This window comes from Siphateles boraxobius, unplaced genomic scaffold (assembly GCF_051911475.1).
Source record: "Siphateles boraxobius isolate OS27281-9 unplaced genomic scaffold, OSU_SipBor_1 229, whole genome shotgun sequence".
NCBI lineage: Eukaryota > Metazoa > Chordata > Actinopteri > Cypriniformes > Leuciscidae > Siphateles > Siphateles boraxobius.
In genome coordinates this window covers 152,501-176,222 of record NW_027508843.1, presented here as the reverse complement: position 1 = coordinate 176,222, position 23,722 = coordinate 152,501, and the positions used below count along the sequence as shown (strand labels likewise).

General features: G+C 43.4%; 1 protein-coding gene across 2 annotated transcripts in view; it reads left to right on the top strand.

Annotated features, from left to right (window-relative positions):
* The first annotated feature begins 442 nt into the window (after positions 1-442).
* LOC143747571 (zinc finger protein 236) overlaps positions 443-23,722 on the top strand; it is a 107,041-nt gene continuing 83,761 nt past the window's right edge. For both annotated transcript variants that reach the window (XM_077240403.1, XM_077240402.1), the window contains exons 1-2: positions 443-575; positions 13,011-13,138. In XM_077240403.1, coding sequence (XP_077096518.1) covers positions 524-575; positions 13,011-13,138 — 180 coding nt within the window. In that variant the 5' untranslated portion in view covers positions 443-523. The remainder of the gene's footprint in view (positions 576-13,010; positions 13,139-23,722) is intronic.

The following is a 23,722-nucleotide window of genomic DNA, read 5'->3' as shown; positions in this document are numbered from 1 at the left end:
TGCCTAACTTACCCTCCTCGTTTAGGCTACTTGGAGAGTGCATCCTAATGATAAACTGGCTAAACAATGGCTGTAATCATTAAATAAAACATAACATGGGACACATTGAAAAACTATCGGGCATAAATTAACAGTATTTTTAATAAAACTATGCTAATTTTCGATAAGGATGTAATTGTTAGCTCCGCCCATTCACCGAACATCTAACGGCATCCCTGTAGCTCCGCCCCTTTTTAAATTTCGCTGAATATTCCTCGATATGAAAGGTGATTTATACATAGAAAGTCATTAAAATCTATTTCAAGTCATGAAATGTAACCTATTTTCCAAGTACGTTCAATGTATTGACTGTTTACAGATTGTCGTCGTCCGTTACACACGCAGTGCAGTGTGCGAATCTGTCCGCTAGGTGTCGCAGTTCCTCCAGTGTGATCTCAGATCTGGCGCTTCTGTCTCGGCTCGCTCAACCCGCCGCCATTTTGAATCCGAATCGCTCACACTACACCCGCTCTAAACTGGAACTATGCCGCGGGGCCGGCCGCGAAAACAGAGGGTTAAAGATGACAGCGAAACCGGTAAAGTCAACCGCAGTCTCACAAATAAAAACCTCACACCATAAACTGTTTTTAAGTGCGTAGTGCATGTCTAAAATGGGGTAGAAGTTTAGAGAAAGCCATTTGAAGCGCGCGTATATAGTCCCCGGATATAGTATTCCTCTGTGAGTGTGTGTGCGTGTGTGTGTTGCTGCAGGAGTGATTGCGGCGGAATGATATTAATAACACACTCGTGTGCTGCAGATTGAGTAAATGCTCCCCTCACACACTTCAGATGTCACTCGCCTGCACTAAAGGAACATGTACACTTAATTAAAGCGCTGTTTGAGCTGACTGCATCGATGCTAATGTTAGCTCAAGCTTGCGTGCATCCGTGAGGAGGGCTAGAACTAGTCGAGCTGTCGTGTTAGCTGTGTTTACAGTCTGTTTTGGGGATAATGTACATGCTGACACTTCAACACTGTGTGTGTTATTGGATTAAAAAATAACCAGATCGGTGTAATGTTTACTTGCTTTCCAGACTTAACTAGCTAAACAAAACCTCCATAAAAAGAGGAATACAGTTCGCTGGTCAGCCGAATGATTGTTGTTCTTGTTGTAGCAGGTTTACTATGGTAACTTACTTTGTACCTTTGTTCTTATAGTAAACAGACTCGTATTTAGCCTGTAACTTTAAACAGTTGAGGTAACCAGCAGCTGGCATTGTTGAATAATATATAACATGTAATAGTTGCATAATTTTAACAGCTATGTTAAGATGGTGTCTTAAGAACTAGTTTGACCCACTAGCAGTTAACCAAGGTGTAATCTCTCACTTTCTGGATTCAAATTAGACCAATCTACAACCTTTTTATGTTACTAATGTTATAAAGTTATGACTAATCTTGAAGTAAATATAAACAAAATTAATTTAAGACTAGTCAGACCAGTTCATGTAACTGCTAAAAGTAATTTTGCTAAACTTTTGATAACATTGATGGAAAAGTCACAAAAATATCTATTAAAGCTGCATGTGATTTATTAACATTGCAAGTAGTAAATGACTTTTTCATTCGTGTGTTAAAAAAGCCTGATGAGGCTTAGATGATATATTTGATTTAAACTCTGATTCACCGCAAACATTCACTGAGGCTCGAGAAGAGGTTTTTGAACAGGCTGATCGGAGTAAATTGTACTGTTGTCTTCAGTGTTGAAATAAAGCAAGTGACGGCTGGTGGTGAACATCAGTCGGCACAGAAAAACCCTTTTCAAAGGAGTTTGTTCCAGTTTTCTATAATGTTCAAACAAAAACATCTGTTCTTATACCTTCAACCTATTCCCATTAAAAAACAAGTCCTCCAGCACATTATTCAGAGACCAAATGAGCGTCTCATCACGACATAAATGCACTGAATTAGAATGATTTTATTGTCCTCATAAGACCTGACATTATTTCCCCTGGCTATCTAAATAAGATAACATGCAAGTATGTGCATTGATGTCTATGATGATGATATTTTATAAGAAATTTTTTGGAAACACGTGAGTAATGTAGCTTCTGAAGGGCATTACATTATAAAAATTAAAAAGAAAAAAATTGATCCGTTACCAAACATAGTTGAAGTTTGATCTAAAATACTCACATTTATTTTTTTCACTTTTTTGCCAAATCTTTAGAGATACCAAAAACCATTCTTGGCACAAGATTGGTAACTCATGAATGCTTGACATATACTGTAAGCCTGAAAAAAGTTTTATTTTTTACTTCAAAAATATTGAGTTGTGTTGTACTGTCTCTTGAATTTCCAAAAATATATGTGGTCTATTAGATTTTGTTGAAATTGGATTTATTCACCAATTTGTTGCATTCGTGCCTAAAATTGTCATGGTGTGACATAAAAGTTATTCTATATAAAATGAAAATGGGATATACTCTCCCTAACTAACTTCACCATAAATCTTTATCATTGCTATCTCAAGATTTAACATTTCTGTTGTGCAGATTCATTAGATTTTGTATTATTTTTTATAAATCATCACGTAAAGGAAGACATCTCTCCTCAGCCTGTCCAGATATTTTAGATTAATATGTTAAACCCCGTTTTAAATCTATCAAAATGCTTGTGACTCTTGCTGATACTATTTCTCTTGTGTTCCGTTGACTTTTTCATTATTTATAATTAAGAAAGTAGTTTTATTGTCACAATTCTGAATGTCAGACCAGATGATGAACTGCAGCACACCACAATTTGTCAATGCAAAAAAGTGTATTTTATATGCATTAAACATTCAATTAATTAAATTCAGTTAACATTAATAAGACTAAAAATCATCAAACATACTAACATTGTTTAAAACTTTTAAAATGATTAGAAACTCAGAAATATGAGTAAATCAAACACCATCTCACTTCATGAACATTCAACATGAACATTTTAAAATTAGAGGAGGTGTGTGTTGTAACAACAATTATAATTGTTAAAAAGTAAAAATATAATCAATTTACAATTAGTCGAATGTTTTAGATTGAAAATTCATAGATATTCATAGTATTAGTAAAATCAGATACAGTAAAAAATACACAATGTATCATTTGCATATTAATTATCCAATGAATCTTTGAACAAAAACAAAAATGTGTATCACATGGGATCTTTAAACATCAGCTGAAGCTGGAAACCCGAAAACATTCAGACGGTATTGAACTTCAGCCATCGGATCTGAGAGAGCTTGTGGACCGTGAAGAGGTTCTGGCTCGGATACTGTGCAAACTATTGATCACAGCTGTAAAATATGCAGTCTGGTTAATTTTGCCAGATGAAGTTATTCTTGTCACCAGCTTGTCACGGATGACCGCAGTGTCGAAAGACTTTTTGTTGTGATTAGTCCTCTTTTTGAAAGAGTCATGTCTTCATGTGGATGGCATGCACAGGTGTTGCGATCCGAGGTATCTGGTGAACGGCCTGTAAGACATTCTGTGCAATTTATCACTCTTATCATTGAAGACTTTGTGAAGGTCTTTAAGTGTACTTGTTAGGATCCTTCTTCGTTTCTTCTCTTTTCTTCCAATTCTGTCCTTGTTTCCAGGAAGTAATTGCCGAAAAGCCTCAACCCTTTTTATCCTCTAAATGGCAAATTTTTTAGCTGCTTGTGGTTAAACTTCTCACTAACAGGCTTTTGCTCTATTTTTCGTTCACATTTTTTCCTGCATCTTTCTGCTTTGGAGTGTTCTTCTTTCAGTTTTTTCATAAGTACCTGATTCTGCCTTTTATCTCTCTTAAGTTGTTTTATCATTCTGATCTCTCATCTTGTTTGGCATGGACACTTCAGACGCCTGTAGACTCTCAGCTGGAGAACCGGCTCTGGTGGGCTGTTGTTTGTTGGTGCCGCAGCTTTATCTTCATCAGTGATGCTTCAAGAGATGGAGGGGTCAGGCTCAGGCTCAGACTTCTTTTTTTCTTTTTCTGTATTTCTTTTGTGCATCTCTCTTGTTCTCTTGTCTTGAAGGAGGAAGAGACTGCACACTGAATGCCTTGAGCTTTCCCTTTTGTTTCTTCTCTTTATATCTGGTAATGAAAAATATCTTAAGATATTTTCGTTCCTTTCAGCTTCACCATCTTGATAATAGTATCCTGTGTTGAAGTTACACTATGTTGTGGCCTAGACTTTCATCCCTATAATATGTGTCTGTTCTGTGTGAACTGACATGATCTCTTTACTTTTCCTCCTTTCCCTCAGGACCTCCTCTCTCTCCTTGCATGGTCAGAATTGAGTCTTTCCCTTTATTTTTGTGTCCTCTCTTTACTTGACATTTCTGCTTGACAGACGAAACATTGCATCTTTTAATATGCAAAGCATTGCAAATATGGTGAAACATGGTTAAATTAAGCATAAAACTGAACAGAAATACATTAATTGTATAGGTAATTTAATGTTCACTAAATTCATTCAATATGTTTTGAATATTTATTTATTTATCATTAAAAAAGGTGTAGCCTATATAATATTGTGTGACAAATATATCATATGGTGTTACTTGGAAAAACAATCACACCATATGATACAGTGTCACACCATATGACGTTTTCCATATGACGGTTGCTGTCGTAGCCAATCACACCTGAAGCTCCCGCCCAAAATACTGTCGTAACCAATCAGACCTCAAGCTCCCGCCCAAAATACTGTCGTAACCAATCAGACCTCAAGCTCCCGCCCACAATACTGTATATTTACATTTATTCATTTAGTAGACGCTTTTATCCAAAGCGACTTACAAATGAGATCAATAGAAGCAGTTAAACTAACAGTAGGACAACAATACGTAAGTGCTATAACCCCGCTCAGTTTAACTTTAGTGCATTTTTTTTTTTTAAATAAAATAGAAGAGAAGAGAAAGTGTTATATTACTGAATCATGTGCTGCCGAAAAAGATACGTCTTCAGCAGTTTCTTGAAAGTGGCTACTGACTCAGAAGCTCTGGTTGGGTTAGACAGATCATTCCTCCAACAGGGAACAGTCATGGTGAAGGTCCGAGAAAGAGATTTTGTGCCTCTTTGAGATGGTACCACAAGACGACATTCGCTAGCAGAGCGCAAGTTTCTGGATGGCACGTAAGTCTGAAGTAATGAGTTTAGGTAAGAGGGAGCAGTGCCAGTGGTTGCTCTGTAGGCAAACGTCAGTGCCTTAAATTTAATGCGAGCGGCAACTGGCAACCAGTGCAATTGTGTGAGGAGAGGAGTGACGTGTGTCTCTTCGGCTCATTAAAGACTACTCTGGCTGCAGCATTCTGGATCAATTGTAGAGTTTTGACAGAGCAAGCTGGAAGACCAGCCAGGAGAGCATTACAATAGTCCAGTCTGGATAAAACAAGTGCTTGGACAAGGAGTTGTGTAGCATGCTCTGTAAGGAAGGGCCTGATCCTCCTAATGTTGTGCAAGGCAAATCTGCAGGACCGGGCAGTTCTAGCAATGTGGTCTGTGAATTTCAATTGATCATCAATTACAACCCCAAGGTTCCTAGCTGACCTTGATGGAGTTATGGATGACGAGCCTAGCTGAATGGAGAAGTTGTGATGAAGTGTTGGGTTGGCCGGGACCACAAGTAGCTCTGTCTTCGGAAGGTTTAGTTGAAGGTGATGGTCCTTCATCCAGCCAGAAATGTCTGTTAGGCAGGCTGAGATACGAGCAGCTACCGTTGGATCGTCAGGCTGGAATGAGAGGTAGAGTTGTGTGTCATCAGCGTAGCAATAATAGGAAAAGCCATGTTTCTGGATCACAGATCCTAGTGATGTCATGTAGATGGAGAAGAGGAGTGGTCCAAGCACTGAGCCCTGAGGCACCCCAGTAGCTAGATGTTGGGTCTTAGATGCCACACCTCTCCACGACACCCTAAAGGACCTACCTGAGAGGTAAGACTCGAACCATTGGAGTGCAGTTCCCGAGATGCCGTTCATCTTTAGGATTGACAGGAGGATCTGGTGGTTAACTGTGTCAAAAGCAGCAGACAGATCCAGCAGGATGAGGACTGAGGTTTTGGAAGCTGGTCTTGAGTCTCAGAGCTTCAATTACTGAGAGCAGGGCAGTCTCAGTTGAGTGTCCGCTCTTGAAACCAGACTGATTGTTGTCCAAGAGGTTGTTCTGTGTAAGAAAGGAGGAGATCTGGTTGAAAACAACTCGTTCAAGTTTTTTCGCGACAAATGGAAGAAGAGATACCGGTCTGTAACTTGTTAGATGTGCTGGATTTAGATTGCGTTTCTTAAGCAGTGGGGTTACTCGAGCCTGCTTAAAAGCTGTGGGAAAAGTACCAGTGTGAAGAGAGGTGTTTATGATGTGCGTGAGTGTGGGTACAACTGAGGAAGAAATGGCTTGAAGTAGATTAGTGGGGATTGGATCAAGCGGACAGGTAGTAGGGCGATTGGAAAGGTGGAGTTTAGAGACTTACGCCTATGAAAGTAGAGAGAAGGAGGGTAGAATTTGTGCGTTTGTTGGTAAAATGTGTGTGTCAGTTTGTGGATTGGTAAATTGGCCGCTGATGGTGGTTGTTTTTTCTATGAAGAATGTGGCAAAATCGTCAGCTGTTAGGGTTGATGAAGGAGGAGGAGGAGGAGGGTTAAGAAGAGAGGAGAAGGTTTTGAAAAGCATGCGAGAGTCAGAAGAATTGAAAATTTTGTTGTGATAGTAAGCCATTTCAGCAGTAGAGATATTAGCAGAGAAGGAAGAGAGGAGGGATTGATAAAGACCCAGGTCTGTCGGATCTTTCGATTTGCGCCACTTCCTCTCTGCACCCCTGAGTTTAGTACGATGTTCGCGGAGAATATCAGATAACCAGGGGGCAGAGGGTGTGGCGCGGGCTGGCCTGGAGGAAAGGGGACAGAAGTTGTCCAAGCAGGATGTTAAAGTGGAGAAGAGAGTATCAGTTGCACTGCTAGTATCTAGTGTTGAGAGCTGATCAGGTGGAGGAAGTGTGGATGAGACCAAAGAGGATAGGTGAGAGGGTGAAAGTGATCGTAGGTTCCGTCGAAAGGTGACCTGTGGAGGAGTGTGTGTTGTGTTCTGAGGCAGGTTGAGGTTGAGAGTGAGGAGGAAGTGATCTGAGGTGTGCAGTGGAGTGACCAGTGTATTGTCCGTAGAGCAGTAGCGTGTGTAGATAAGGTCCAATTGGTTACCTGATTTGTGAGTAGCCACAGTAGATACTCGTTTGAGGTCAAATGATGCAAGCAGGGTGTGGAAATCGGCAGCCTGAGGTTTTTCTAGGTGGATGTTGAAGTCTCCAAGAATTACGAGAGGAGTACCATCTTCAGGGAAGGATGAGAGTAGCACGTCAAGCTCCTCCAAGAAACTGCCAAGTTGACCTGGGGGACGATATACAACTACAAAATGGATTTTTATAGGACTAGTGATGGTAATTGAATGTGATTCAAATGAGCTGTTGTCAAATAGAGGTGGTAAAGGATCAAATTTCCAGTCATTTGAGATGAGCAGACCAGTACCACCACCCCTTCCGGTCAGACAGGGGGTGTGTGAGAAAGTGTAGTTAGTGGAGAGGGCAGCAGGTGTGACAGTGTCCTCTGGTCTGATCCAGGTCTCAGCCAGGGCAAATAGACTGAGACCTGAATGACTGGAAAAAGATGTAATGAAATCAGCTTTGTTAACAGTGGACTGGCAGTTCCAGAGACCAATAGGAAAAGAGAATAAAGTATTAGAAGACACCGGAAGGGTACGGAGATTGTTAGGATTGTACCGCCTCTGACGTGTGACATTTGATTTACGTATGTAAGTAATGGTAGGGATTAGAAAACACATAGTGTAAGGGAGCTCACAAACAGAAAGATCCGACGAAAAATTGTAGAAGTGAAAGGAAACAACAATAGATAAACAAAAAGAATTTAATACTCAAGTGCCTTGTCGGTGTCCTTGCTCGGTGGAGTCGCACAGGTAGAGTCGCTGGTCTTTACACTCTTTGGTCTTCACTAGATGAGGGCTTCACACGAGGGCAGCCGCGTCCGCTGCCGCGGTGCACTAACCATTTATATACACGCCTAATACCCCGTTAATGAATACAGCAGGCCACGCCCAACTATTTAGCCAGCGAAACTGTCACGACACTAAACAAACACACACGCGTTTTTACCAGGGTAAACACAGTAACGAAGAGCCGCGCTAAAATCAAATGAGAAAGTAAACACTCACAGACTGATGTTCTCTCCTGTTGTTCTAATGCTTCTTCTAACAACTATTAGCAAATGCCTAGAATACTATTAGCAAATGCCTGTAGTAACCAAGTAGAATTCAAGGTCCCGCCCAAAATACTGTCGTAACCAATCAGACCTGAGGCTTCCACCCAAAATACTGTCGTAACCAATCAGACCTCAAGCTCCCGCCCAAAATACTGTCGTAACCAAGCAGAATTCAAGGTCCCGTCCAAAATACTGTCGTAACCAATAAGACCTGAAGCTCCCGCCCAAAATACTGTCGTAACCAATCAGACCTCAAGCTCCCCCCCAAAATACTGTCGTAACCAAGCAGAATTCAAGGTCCCGCCCAAAATACTGTCGTAACCAATCAGACCTCAAGGTCTCGCCCAAAATACTGTCGTAACCAATCAGACCACAAGGTCCCGCCCAAAATACTGTTGTAACCAATCAGACCTCAAGGTCCCGCCCAAAATACTGTCGTAACCGATCAGACCTCAAGCTCCCACCCAAAATGCTGTCGTAACCGATCATACCTCAAGCTCCCGCCCAAAATACTGTCGTAACCAATCAGACCTCAAGGTCCCGCCTCTAAAATACTGTCTTAACCAATCAGAATTCAAGGTCCTGCCCAAAATACTGTTGTAACCAATCAGACCTCAAGGTTACTGCCGTAACCAATCAGACCCCAATCAGACCTCCCGCCCAAAATACTGTCGTAACCAATCAGACCTGAAGCTCCCGCCCAAAATACTGTCATAACCAATCAGACCTCAAGCTCTCGCCCAAAATACTGTCGTAACCTATCAGACCTCAAGCTCCCGCCCAAAATACTGTCATAACCGATCAGACCTCAAGGTCCCGCCCAAAATACTGTCGTAATCAACCAGACCTGAAACTCCCGCCCAAAATACTGTTGTAATCAATCAGACCTCAAGCTCCCACCCGAAATACTGTCGTAATCAACCAGACCTGAAGCTGCCGCCCAAAATACTGTCGTAACCAATCAGACCTCAAGGTCCCGCCCAAAATACTGTCATAACCAAACAGACCTCAAGGTCCCGCCCAAAATACTGTCGTAACCAATCAAACCTCAAGGTAGCGCCCAAAATACTGTCGTAACCAATCAGACCTCAAGGTCCCGCCTCTAAAATACTGTCGTAACCAATCAAACCTCAAGGTCCCACCCAAAATACTGTCGTAACCAATCAGACCTCAAGCTCCCACCCAAAATACTGTCATAACCAATCAGACCTCAAGGTCCCGCCCAAAATACTGTCATAACCAAACAGACCTCAAGGTCCCGCCCAAAATACTGTCGTAACCAATCAAACCTCAAGGTACCGCCCAAAATACTGTCGTAACCAATCAGACCTCAAGGTCCCGCCCAAAATACTGTCGTAACCAATCAGACCTCAAGGTCCCGCCTCTAAAATACTGTCGTAACCAATCAAACCTCAAGGTCCCGCCCAAAATACTGTCGTAACCAATCAGACCTCAAGGTCCCGCCCAAAATACTGTCGTAATCAACCAGACCTGAAGCTCCCGCCCAAAATACTGTTGTAATCAATCAGACCTCAAGCTCCCACCCGAAATACTGTCGTAATCAACCAGACCTGAAGCTGCCGCCCAAAATACTGTCGTAACCAATCAGACCTCAAGGTCCCGCCCAAAATACTGTCATAACCAAACAGACCTCAAGGTCCCGCCCAAAATACTGTCGTAACCAATCAAACCTCAAGGTACCGCCCAAAATACTGCCGTAACCAATCAGACCTCAAGGTCCCACCTCTAAAATACTGTCGTAACCAATCAAACCTCAAGGTCCCGCCCAAAATACTGTCGTAACCAATCAGACCTCAAGCTCCCACCCAAAATACTGTCATAACCAATCAGACCTCAAGGTCCCGCCAAAAATACTGTCATAACCAAACAGACCTCAAGGTCCCGCCCAAAATACTGTCGTAACCAATCAAACCTCAAGGTACCGCCCAAAATACTGTCGTAACCAATCAGACCTCAAGGTCCCGCCCAAAATACTGTCGTAACCAATCAGACCTCAAGGTCCCGCCTCTAAAATACTGTCGTAACCAATCAAACCTCAAGGTCCCGCCCAAAATACTGTCGTAACCAATCAGACCTCAAGGTCCCGCCCAAAATACTGTCGTAACCGATCAGACCTCAAGCTCCCGCCCAAAATACTGTCGTAACCAATCAGACCTCAAGCTCCCGCCCAAAATACTGTCGTAATCAATCAAACCTCAAGGTCCCACCCAAAATACTGTCACAACCAAACAGACCTCAAGGTCCCGCCCAAAATACTGTCGTAACCAATCAAACCTCAAGGTCCCGCCCAAAATACTGCCGTAACCAATCAGACCTCAAGGTCCCGCCCAAAATACTGTCGTAACCAATCAGACCTCAAGGTCCCGCCCAAAATACTGCCGTAACCATTTAGACCTCAAGGTCCCGCCCAAAATACTGTCGTAACCAATCAGACCTCAAGCTCCTGCCCAAAATAATGTCGTAACCAATCAGACCTCAAGGTCCCGCCCAAATTAGAAAAAATAATATATTTTTGTAGTCACACCATCATTTGGGTCGAGTATGTAAACTTCTGAATTGGGTCATTTTTATAAATTTAGCTAATATTTTGTGTTGTGGACTGTATGTAAACATCTGTAATGTGAAAGACCTTATTCAGAGCTTATTCAATAAAAAACAACAAACACATTTAATGATGCCTTTTATTTTGTTATAACATTTGTATGAACATTTAGCAGATTCTGCAAGGTGTTTGTAAACTGAGGATCACTGTACGGTTGAGATTTGAGCCCAGGTTGTATCGATACTAAACAGAAACTATTACTGGAATAATATCATTCACTAAGTTGTTAAAAGTGTTTTCTTAGATCATGCTTTACTCCCTCTGGATCCACTATATCTGATTCGAAATATCTGAACTATTCAATCTTAACTCAGATTTATAACGTATTTGCAATTTCTTTTAACATTCTTTGTTTTTTAACTTATTTTAGGATAGTTTTATATAATTGTATCAATATTTGAATTTTTAAATAATTTCATGAATTGTAATGATGCACCAAAAGAAATTTTTGATCTCGAGTTTATGGTCACTGAATTTGAGGTGAACGTGATGTTATATTGTTCTCATGGTGTTTTCTTGACGTCTTCCTGTGGTCGAAACACTGATGGATTACAGGAGACGTGATTGATCTCAGTCATTTGTTCTGTATCTTTCAGCATTCACTGATGTTAATTTGCTGCTGTAACTAGTAGTAAAGAGGAAGAGATGATCGGTACATCTGTCACACACATTAAACACACACAAACACACATTTACTGACTGAATTTCCTAGTAAAATTGAGACCTTGTTGCATATCAAAAGTATCAAAGCACAAAGATTACTGTGATTATTAGATGGCAGGAGCTACTGATCATTTTTAATCACGTTTTGTTGGCACATCAGCAGAAAACAGCGAGATTTAATAATCCACATGTGTAGAGATTTTGATCAAAATCGTGAAATCGATATTGTCAACCCAGCGTTAAACATCCACACAGCTGACAGAATTATGTGTTGTAATTTATCCACTGTGTGCATGAAGTAGATGCTGAACCAGTCTAGATGAGTTCTGTCTTCTGTCCTCATGTCTTCTGTCTTCTGTCCTCATGTCTTCTGTCCTCATGTCTTCTGTCCTCATGTCTTCTGTCTTCTGTCCTCATGTCTTCTGTCCTCATATCTTCTGTCCTCATTGTCCTCATGTCTTCTGTCCTCATTGTCCTCATGTCTTCTGTCTTCTGTCCTCATGTCTTCTGTCCTCATTGTCCTCATGTCTTCTGTCCTCATTGTCCTCATGTCTTCTGTCTTCTGTCCTCATGTCTTCTGTCCTCATGTCTTCTGTCCTCATTGTCCTCATGTCTTCTGTCCTCATGTCTTCTTTCCTCATGTCCTCATGTCCTCATGTCTTCTGTCCTCATGTCTTCTGTCCTCATGTCTTCTGTCTTCTGTCCTCATGTCTTCTGTCCTCATTGTCCTCATGTCTTCTGTCTTCTGTCCTCATGTCTTCTGTCCTCATGTCTTCTGTCTTCTGTCCTCATGTCTTCTGTCTTCTGTCCTCATGTCTTCTGTCCTCATGTCTTCTGTCCTCATGTCTTCTGTCCTCATGTCTTCTTTCCTCATGTCTTCTGTCCTCATTGTCCTCATGTCTTCTGTCCTCATTGTCTTCATGTCTTCTGTCCTCATGTCTTCTGTCTTCTGTCCTCATTGTCCTCATTTCTTCTGTCCTCATGTCTTCTGTCCTCATTGTCCTCATGTCTTCTGTCCTCATGTCTTCTGTCCTCATGTCTTCTGTGTTCTGTCCTCATGTCTTCTGTGTTCTGTCCTCATGTTTTCTGTCCTCATGTCCTCATGTCTTCTGTCCTCATTGTCCTGATGTCTTCTGTCCTCATGTCTTCTGTCCTCATTGTCCTCATGTCTTCTGTCCTCATGTCTTCTGTCTTCTGTCTTCTGTCCTCATGTCTTCTGTCTTCTGTCATCATGTCTTCTGTCCTCATGTCTTCTGTCCTCATGTCTTCTGTCCTCGTGTCTTCTGTCCTCATGTCCTCATGTCTTCTGTCTTCTGTCCTCATGTCTTCTGTCCTCATTGTCCTCTTGTCTTCTGTCCTCATGTCTTCTGTCTTCTGTCCTCATGTCTTCTGACTTCATGTCCTCATGTCTTCTGTCCTCATTGTCCTCATGTCTTCTGTGTTCTGTCTCCTTCAGACGGAGGTCCGGGAGCCGGCTCAGAGAGCCAGAAGCAGGCCGACAACAAATGTAATATTTGCTCCCAGAATTATCCCAGCGAGAGTCAGCTTCAGAGACACCTGCGGGAGCATGAGGTCAACGATAAGGCAAGAGACCGCTCTTCATCATCATCATCATCATCATCATCTGATACAGGACCATATTCAACACATGCAATGCCACATGTTTATTGAACAGGCTCATAAAGCCAAGCTGTGTAATAATGGAGCAGGGCTCGACATAAGCAATGGCCCGATGGCCCGGGGCCAGTAAAAGAGTATGTCGGGCTAGTCGATTGGCCAGTGACTGGCCATCAGCAAAACAAACAGCAAACGTCATACACAGTGGCGCGAAGAGTGTCAATGTTACTTCAGGTTATTTATAACGTGTTAAAATGTCAAAGAACTACGAGGCTGATATGAGAAAGAGGACATTCCTATAGGGCTGGGCGGTATATCGAGTTTGTACAGTAGGCTATATCGATTTTTTTTAAACGATATGGAATGAGGCAATACTGTTCATATCGATACAGTTTGATACGAGCACATCAGAAAAATAGTGGAGTACGCATTGTGAGCTCCTGCAGTGAAAGAACATAGTACAATTGTCCTAAACATGACACAAGCTAGTATTAAGTGCTTCAAAATAACTGGTAAGATATAGTTAACAAGTTTAAAGCAGCTTGCCCTGTCAGATACTGTTGCTGACTGACAGATAAATACTAGCGCTGTTTAATGCGTTTGAGATGTGGTGTTTTCCACAGTGCTTAACTTACATTTCACTGGTATATTCTCCATCTGTAAATGTTAGAAAGTCAAACAAATATGTCCATTTTACTGTCAGGAGAGGACGAGCTTCTGCAAGTGAATCTCCGCTAATATTCAAGCTTCCGTTAATGAGCGCCGCCGCGAGCATGCGCGCCACACACACACGGAGCACAATAGAATAGTAGCGCAATAATTCTGACTAAAATATACATATTGCTAAAATATTTGTTGTTGGAGACAATAAATGCGCCATATGTGGAATTTTAAACCTACAAGTACGTTTTTATGAAAGTAAGCATTATAATGGGGTAATCAAATGCAGGCTAATATAATTAGTTTTTGCTTTTGTTTTTATTTTCATTTTTAGTTTAGCCTTGGTCATTTTAAAAACAAAAGCATTATTTTTGTTTTTAGATTGTAATGTTATAATGTAATGTAGGCTATGGAATATATTATGTGCAAAAAGGTGGTTAAAATCACATTACATTCCCATTTGTTTCCATATCCTTCAATATCAACATTGTTTGGATATCATTGAGCTGGATGTGAAATAATTTTTTTTTTAAAAATAAATACAGATTTTCTTTATCCAAATAGACCTAGTACCGAGATATATACAGTATATCGCAATTTAACCAAAAAATACCGAGATATGATTTTTTGGCCATATCGCTCATCCCTAATTCCTAGTGTCATGGAAAACGTACTCGGTTACTAACCTCGGTTCTCTCTAGAGAGGGAACGAGTACTGCGTAATATCTTTCGCTATGGGGAAAACGTACTCGGTTACTAACGTAACCTCGGTTCTCTCTTGAGAGGGAACGAGTACTGCGTAATATCTTACGCTATGGGGAAAACCTCTTTTCCACGAGATATTGAAGCCAAAAATTATCCTTAATTTTGAATTAATGTAAAACGCTGTGCGGCAGCATGCAAACATAGGCAAGACGGCTCGCGCGCCTATTGGCTGCCCTGCGGCAAAAGCAGCAGCCTATCGAGAGAGGCCCTGCGTGACACCATATCCAATATATATAGCTCGATGGGCTGATACAAACTGGTTTTCATCGTCGAAGCGAACCAGAGCATGTTGTATGCACGGCAAGATACGCAGTACTAGTTCCCTCTCTAGAGAGCACTTAGGTTACGTTAGTAACCGAGTACGTTCTCTTACGAGAGTATCTCTTGTACTGCGTAATATCTTACGCTATGGGGAACACAGTGTAACACGCCGTGCGTACTGGGATCCAATACCTAAGTCCCAAGGGCAGTAGCCCGGGGCACGTATAGTGCACAATCACCATAGACTCACAGAGAGTCGGAGAAGAGAGGCTGCAAGCATCATTCCCCATGAAATAGCATTCTTCAGGAGCTAGTTATGTTAACAGTGTTTCACGCAGACAGGGTGAACGTATTCAGCCTGAACTGGGTAATAGTATGGGTTAATTAACACCCATGGAGCTGTTCTATCGATCAGTGAGCGATACACAAGCAAAACTCAGCATCTGGGCCGTCGCAGCTGGGCAGATAGCACTGAATTCTATACCGACAGAAGCTTGGCTTGTAAGGAGGGAACTCTAGGTTATAAAACGTTATAATTGTTTTTTTTTTTTTTGATCGTCTGAGTGGACGCTGGCGCGTTTTGCAGCCGCTGCTCTCCGATAACTATTTTAGCTATTTTAAGCTATTTTAACGTTCTTACGGATTACTGGGCCATGTATTTACACTCTAGTGAGAGCCAAAGCCTTCGCCTTGGCTTGGAACGTTTTGGTGTCTGAGTGTGGTAAACTAACCTCATTCTCCACCTCATTCTCCACTTGTCTTCTCGACTCCACGCGGCTGCTGCTGCTGGCTAGCTGCCTGCTGCCGTTCATAATGTGGGCTTGCAAGTTCTACATGTGGTTTATCCTCCTCTGGACTGTCCTTTCAATTTTACATCGTCCTGGGGCTGGTCTGACCCAGTATACAGCGGCTGATCTCCTCCTGCTCCGCGGGCTTCTGTCTGTGCCTACCCCGCCAGTTCTACAGCTACATCCGGAGATTGCGCTCCTTCCCCGCCGGAGATACATCCATCGCGGATCTCGCCGGAATTTCCACCTCGACGACTCCACTCCAATAACATCATTCTGGTCCATTTCTCGCCGTCCACGCCGATGCTCATGTCGGGCCGCTGATTCCGGATCGCTTGCTAACCTGGTTAGGGCAGCAAGCTCCGCCCCTGGCTACAATAACTCTACTGTCAACTTTGGTCTCCTGAATGTTCGCTCTCTCACTAACAAGGGTCAGCTTATCCAGGATCTCCTCGTTGACCGTAAGATGGACTTCCTCTGTCTCACGGAGACCTGGCAACAACCTAGTGACTTCTCCCAGCTCAACGCCTCCACTCCATCTGGGTTTGTTTACCACTCTCTTCCTCGTGGCTCTGGCCGCGGGGGAGGTCTCGCGCTGCTCTATCGCGAGAAGTGGAAGATGTTGCCAGTTGCCACTCCGGTTTTCCGTACTATGGAATGCTCTGTATTTAAATTGCCTGGTCCAACTCCCACAGTTATTGCCACAGTCTACCGTCCCCCCAAACCACACAGCAACTTTTTAAACGAATTTTCCATTCTACTCACCCACCTCTCTACTCTTTCTCCTAATGTCATTCTCCTTGGTGATTTTAATATTCATATGGACAATATAAACCTCCCACTCACCAGAGACTTTTCCTCCTGCCTTGACAGTTTGGGATTCTATCAGTATGTTGATTTTCCCACCCACATAAAAGGTCATTCACTTGATTTGATTTGCTGTTCTGGCTTAATCCCCTTCAACTGCTCTGCTGATGATGTTCACATTTCTGATCATTTTCTTTTGTCATTCAATATCTCCCTGTCTCTCGCTGTAAACAAGCCTGTCCGCCAGATTTCCTTTCGTAATATTAACAACATAAATACAGACATCCTATCATCCTACATTGACAATTTACCTTCCCCTGACCTTTCTTCTCCGGATCACCTTGTCGCCCATTATAACTCTGGACTTTGCAATATTCTCAACTCCCTTGCCCCTCTCAAAACTCGATCTGTGTCCTTTTCACGTTCTGCCCCATGGTTCTCACCAGAGCTTCGCCTCATGAAAGCCAAAGGTCGCCAGCTCGAACGCCTCCATAAAAAAACTGGTCTTTCCATTCATAAAGAAATGCACAAAACTCATCTTCTTCACTACTCAAACTCAATAGCCGTAACTAAGTCAAACTACTACTCTGATCTCATCTGCTCTAACGAAGGAAACTCCAGGTCTCTCTTCTCAATAATGCATAAAATTTTTAACCCCCCTGATTCCCTACCCTCTCACATGTATTCAAGTGAGACTTGTAATTCATTACTTATCTTCTTTAATAAGAAAATCGACTCTATTCACCAGCATTTACATCCGACCCCCTTGCCTCCCCCTCCCCCTTTGCCCCTCCCCAATAGTCAGTCTTTTTGCTGCTTTCTACTGCCCTCCTCCTCCGAAATCTCTGATCTCATCCGTAAATCAAATTCTTCAACCTGTTCTCTTGACCCCCTCCCCACAGCTCTGGTCAAAACCTGCCTCACTTCCCTCCTCCCTTTCATAACTTCCATTATTCATTCCTCTCTTTCCTCTGGTATTGTCCCCTCACCTTTCAAAACTGCATCTGTTTCCTCGATTCTAAAAAAACCTGGCTTAGATCCCACTAACTATAAAAATCTTCGTCCCATCTCAAATCTTCCCTTTATCTCTAAAATACTTGAAAAAATAGTGTCTGCTCAACTCCACGCCTTTCTTACCCTCAACAGTCTTTATGAACCTTTCCAGTCTGGTTTTCGCCCCTCCCATAGTACTGAAACTGCCCTAATAAAAATCACCAATGATTTACTCATTGCAGCTGATTCTGGACTCATCACTATCCTCGTCCTCCTTGATCTTAATGCGGCCTTTGATACCATTTCTCACTCCATTCCTCTGAATAGACTATCCTCTCTTGGCATCTCACACACCCCTCTTGATTGGTTCCGCTCATATCTCTCTGACCGCACTCAGTTTATTCAACTCAAATCTTTCACATCCCACCCTTCCCCAGTCACTACTGGTGTCCCTCAAGGCTCAGTTCTTGGCCCCCTCCTCTTCATCACCTACCTACTGCCCCTTGGCAATATTTTCCGCAAATTCAATATTCATTTTCATTGTTACGCTGATGACACACAGCTCTATTTATCTAGAAAACCCACTTCCTCGCTCCCCCCTCTGTCCCTTACCAACTGCTTATTTGAAATTAAAGACTGGTTCACCTCAAACTTCCTTAAACTTAACAGTGATAAATCTGAGCTGCTCCTCGTAGCCCCCAAATCCACCCTTTCCAAAATCAATAGTTTCACACTACCCATTGATAATTCCTTGGTCTCCCCCTCCCCTCAGGTCAGGAGTCTGGGTGTAATCCTCGATTCCTCCCTATCCTTTCAGTCACACATAAATAATGTTACCCGTTCTACATACTTCCACCTACGCAACATTAACCGCCTCCGACCCTCCCTTACCACTCACACTACCTCCATCCTTATTAACAGCCTCATCACCTCCCGCCTTGATTATTGCAACTCCCTTCTTTTTGGCCTCCCACAGAAATCTCTCCATAAACTCCAACTTCTTCAGAATTCAGCAGCTCGTGTCATTACCAGAACCCCCTCTTTTCATCACATAACCCGTGTCCTTCAGCAGCTCCATTGGCTCCCGGTTCAATTCAGAATACAATTTAAAATCCTTCTGTATACTTTCAAAGCTATCCACAACCTTGCTCCTCCATATCTATCTGCCCTCCTTCACATCCCCACCTCCTCCCGTTTCCTTAGATCCTCCTCCTCTATTCACCTCACTGTACCCCCTGCTCGTCTTGTCACTATGGGGAGCAGAGCCTTTAGCCGCTCTGCTCCCCGGCTCTGGAACTCACTTCCACCTGACCTCCGCAGTATCGATTCTCTCCCTCTGTTCAAAACCAGACTCAAAACCCACCTGTTCCAGCTTGCTTATTTGTAAATGCACTGTTCTTGTCCTTTTTCATAATTGTTTGTTTATACTTTGCTGTTCCCTGTACCTGTGTTTATTATTTGTAAAGCGACCTTGAGTGCTTAGAAAGGCGCTGTTAAATAAAATGTATTATTATTATTATTAAATGTAGACGGCGAGGCCCAGCCCGCCACCGTACAGATATCTTGCAGGGTAATCCCACTATACCACGCCCACGACGAGGCCACGCCTCTTGTGGAGTGCGCTCTGACACCCAAAGGACACTGCAGGCCCTTAGAAGTGTAAGCCAGCGCTATGGCGTCGACTATCCATCTGGATAGGCTCTTTTCTGATGCGGCCAGTCCCTTGGAGCGTCCACCAAACAAAGCGAAGAGCTGCTCGGTCTGTCTGAAGATAGACGGGCGGGACACATAAGCTCTCAGTGCCCTGACAGGGCAAAGGAGACTCGCATCCTCCTCATCGTCATGAACCGGGAGGGCGCACAGGGAAATAACCTGGGCCCTGAACGATGTGTTGAGGGATTTGGGCACGTACCCGTGCCTCGGTTTGAGTATGATTTTTGAGTCATCAGGCCCAAACTCCATACATGACGCGCTTACTGAAAGCGCTTGTAAGTCCCCTATGCGCTTCACTGAGAAAGCGAGAGCCATAAGAAACACCATTTTGAAAGACAGATGCTTCAAGTCTGACAAATGGATTGGCTCGAATGGGGCACCTTTCATGGCTTCCAAAACCGTAGAAAGGTCCCACACCTCCCCTGAGGAATCACACCTGACTGATACCATGAGGCCATGAGGCCCAGCATTTTCTGAAACCTTTTGAGCGGGACTATCGAGGCGCGGCGGAAAGATTTCGCGGCGCGCTGAATGTCCAGTCCGCGCTCCGGTGACACATGCGCTGTCATAGACAGCAAGTCCAGCACTGTTCCCAGAAAATAAATTTTCTGACTGGGAGACAGTGAACTCTTCGCCCAATTGACTGTGAGACCCAGATTCTCGAGATGCTCGAGTAATGTGGTCCTGTGTTCTATGAGCTCTGAGTGTGATCGAGCTAGAATCAGCCAATCGTCCAAGTAGTTCAAAACTCGCATGCCCTGAAGTCTAAGGGGTGCGAGAGCTGCGTCCTTGCACTTCGTAAATGTACGGGGTGCCAGGGACAGGCCGAACGGCAGGACTTTGTATTGGTATGCCTGGCCCTCGAAGGCGAATCTCAAGAATTGCCTGTGACGTGACGCTATCTGTATTTGGAAATAGGCGTCTTTCAGATCTATTGACATAAACCAGCCCTCCTGGCGAACTTGCGCAAGGATTTTCCTGGTTGTAATCATTCTGAACTGGCACTTCGCGAGCACTCTGTTCAGGTGTCGCAGATCTAGAATGGGTCGCTTCGGCAGGAAGTGCTTCATTGCCTGTGATGTCTTCTGCACCTCGACGAATCTGTCCGTGAAATCCTTGACGGCAGATCCGAAAAGGCCATCTGTGGAGATTGGCGCGTCAAGCAACACAGAGCGCTCCGCTTCCGTCATCTCAGACAGCGTTAGCGACAGATGTCTCTCAGCCACGGTGAGAGAGGCCATGTTGCCCCCTACGGCTTGTGCAGCGGCTTTTGCAGCGCATAGGGCCAGGTCCGTAGCGCTTCTTAAATCCACCACGCAGATAGCTTCCCGTCCTTCCTCGTCCATTTTACGGAGAAGGTCGGCTTGGAAAATCTGCAAGATAGCCATTGTGTGCAGCGCTGACACAGCTTGCCTGGCTGCGGTCTAAGCGCGACCGTGCATGGCTGACGTCACTCGGCAGGAGGGTAGCACCGTCAGAGCACGCCGTCCAGCGGAGGGCGGGCAGAGATGGGATGCTACCGCTGCTTCCACTGGAGGAAGAGAAAGGTACCCTCTATCTTTCGCACCGTCCACAGTGGAGAATGCTGCAGAGACAGAGGTCCATCCTGGCCAAGAAGGGGGTGTTCCAAGAGTTCGCGACTTCCTCGTGAAGCTCAGGAAGGAAAGCCGCGGGTCTCAACTGTGATGGGTCGGTATCCTTCTTGAGGAAGCATCCATTCAGCCAGTCACTGAGTGACTCGAGCGATGCCGGCGAAGCTGGCGGGCAAACCGGCGAGCTTTGGCGGGCAAACCGGCGAGCTTTGGCGGGCAGGAGAGAGCTCGGGGGCGTGCTGAGCACGGTGCTTCTTACGGCGCGGCACCACAGCGGGTAGAAGTGCGGGCCCCGAGAAGGATGCCAGGCGAGTCCTCAGAGTCACCATAGGCATCAGCTCGCAGTGAGGGCATCCACCGTCAGCGAGTGCGAGAGCCGCATGATCTTCACCCAGGCAGGAAACGCAGATCACATGGCGGTCCCCGTCGCTGAGTTGGGCTGGGCACGAGCCACAGGAAGATGGCATCTTGAAAAAGACGCTAGCTCTTTTATGAGTTATAGAGAAATGTGAGTTGCAGCGGCGAACAAACACTCTCAGCAGAGGTAAAGGATATATACGCCGGAAAGCGTAGCTGGTACGGCGACTGAAGGCGGCGAGGTGAAGGCCAGCGGCTTCAGCTTCAAGGGCTCGTCCCGCAGAAGGCTTGTCTCAGCGGCGCGGCTTCTCACTCTGGATCCAGCGATGCGTGAGCTTCGCTGAAGACAGTGTTGTGCCTGAACGCGTTCATTGAACGATAGTTCATGAACTCGTTCATATTTTGGGCGAACGTGAACTGAACATACTGTATTACTGCCTGATGAACGTTATTGTGAACGCGTTCATTCTGGTGTCTGTGAACGCATGCTCTCTCAGTTTAACTTCGTTCAATAGGGTGCCAGATCTCTATAGAGTCTTCCAGGCGAAAACCCGGATAAAACACACGTAAACAGGCCTTATTATGTCAAGCATAATAACAGGCCTCCTAGTCAAGCAGCGAGGAGGCGTCGTATCATATGATCAGTTTTAAGACAAGGTCGGTGAGGATGGGAAAAATCTTACATTTCTGTGCAAACTTTGCCCGCCGATAAAATAATCGCTGTCTGTGGTTGTATATGGGTGGTGGCAATAATTAAAAAAAAAAAAATAGCTCGCAACAACATATGGAAAAAAAGAACTATGAACTAGTTCCATTTTTGGATCCGTGAACTTAGTTCAAAATTGTGAAGTATGAACTATGAACTGAACTAGTTCATTTTAAAATATTGAACTGTACTTTGAACTAGTTCATGTAGAAAGTGAACTTTCCCAACACTGGCTGAAGAGATGAAAACCAGTTTGTATCAGCCCATCGAGCTATATTTATAGGATGAGGCCACGCCCTTTCGGGCGGGACGTGACGAAATGGGCACGAAATGCCCCCATTGGATATGGTGTCACGCAGGGCCTCTCTCGATAGGCTGCTGCTGTTGCTGCAGGGCAGCCAATAGGCGCGCGAGCCGTCTTGCCTATGTCTGCATGCTGCCGCACAGCGTTTTACATTAATTCAAATGTAAAAGAGGAAAAAAGGGGAAAAGAGGTTTTCCCCATAGCGTAAGATATTACGCAGTACGAGATATACTCTCGTAAGAGAACACAGTACACCTGGGTGGAGGAAGGTGATGAGGGCATGTACTGTTTCGTTTGCCGGAAATTTCCAACAAAAGCCGACCAAAATGCAAAATGCATAACCGGTCTGCCGACGGGCTATCTAAAAATAGTGTAATCAAATTCCCCCTAAACTTCTGCCTCGGCCCCCTAAAAATGTGTGATTAAGTGTAAGCTACACAAATTCGTGTTCGGTTCAGTCTTGTTATGATCAGATTCAGCGCGTTCTTCATTTTTTCTTCATTGACAGTTTTTTAGGTCATAAATGTTAAACGAATGACAAAAATAATCAGGCAAACTAATATACTTTTGTCTTATTTCGCCATTTTGAAGTGAAAATATAGCCTATGTATCATTACTCATCGCTCATGTAATGTAATAATTAGTTTACTGTCATTGTGAGGGGACAAGAAAAATTAATCCTAATGTATACAATAAATACAGTTTAATGGAAAAGTGCTTTTCCTTCTATTTCTTTCAGGGCCATTAGAAATAAAGAAGGGCCCAGTGGGGATTTTGTGTGTGTTGAGCCCTGAATGGAGTGAATGATCAGTAGATCGTTCATAAATACACCAGTCCACACTGATATATTTCTGCTCATTTAGGAGCGGTAACATATTAAAATCATTAGAGAATTAGAATTAGTTAAAATAACAAATGTTCTTCAGGGTTTACACTTTAATAGTAATGTATTTACATTACTTTTCTAGTCCTTTGTGATAACAGGGTTTTAAATATATATATTTTTATTCGCAAATAGCAATTTCTACCTGATGAATATTTTAGAGCTTAACATAATAACAATAACAATAAAAATAAATTCAATTCACTATAAAAAGTGACTTTTAGGTCTATAAATCCCACTTTTAAAATGCCCTCATGTATCTGTGCCCTGGTTCTTAAATAAAGAGAGCAGTTCTTGCGGAAACAAATAATACATACACCAGCTGACACCGTAAAGATGTCTGTCTGAGCTTGTTTTAAAGCTTTTGATTCATCTTTTGATTCCCATACTCACAATAGCCAAGGAAAATCAGTTTGATACACCAGTTTCTCATAATTCTCCACAAGGAATAAAGCTGTAATGTTTATATGCAGTTTCAGAATGCTGCTTTCTGGAAACCCCTTAAAAAGCTGTTTCTTGTGTATGTAAACCTGTCTAATGTTCTCAGCGCATTGTAACACACAACTAAAAGTAGAGTTTATTTGCCACGTTTCCATTACAGATTGCTCAAAACATTTGCCATATTTTCTAAATGTCGATAAAAACTATCTATTAATGGAAGGAGCCGTGTGTGTTATCCAGCATTACCGGCAAGGAAAGCCCTGTGTACTGTGAGTGTTTCT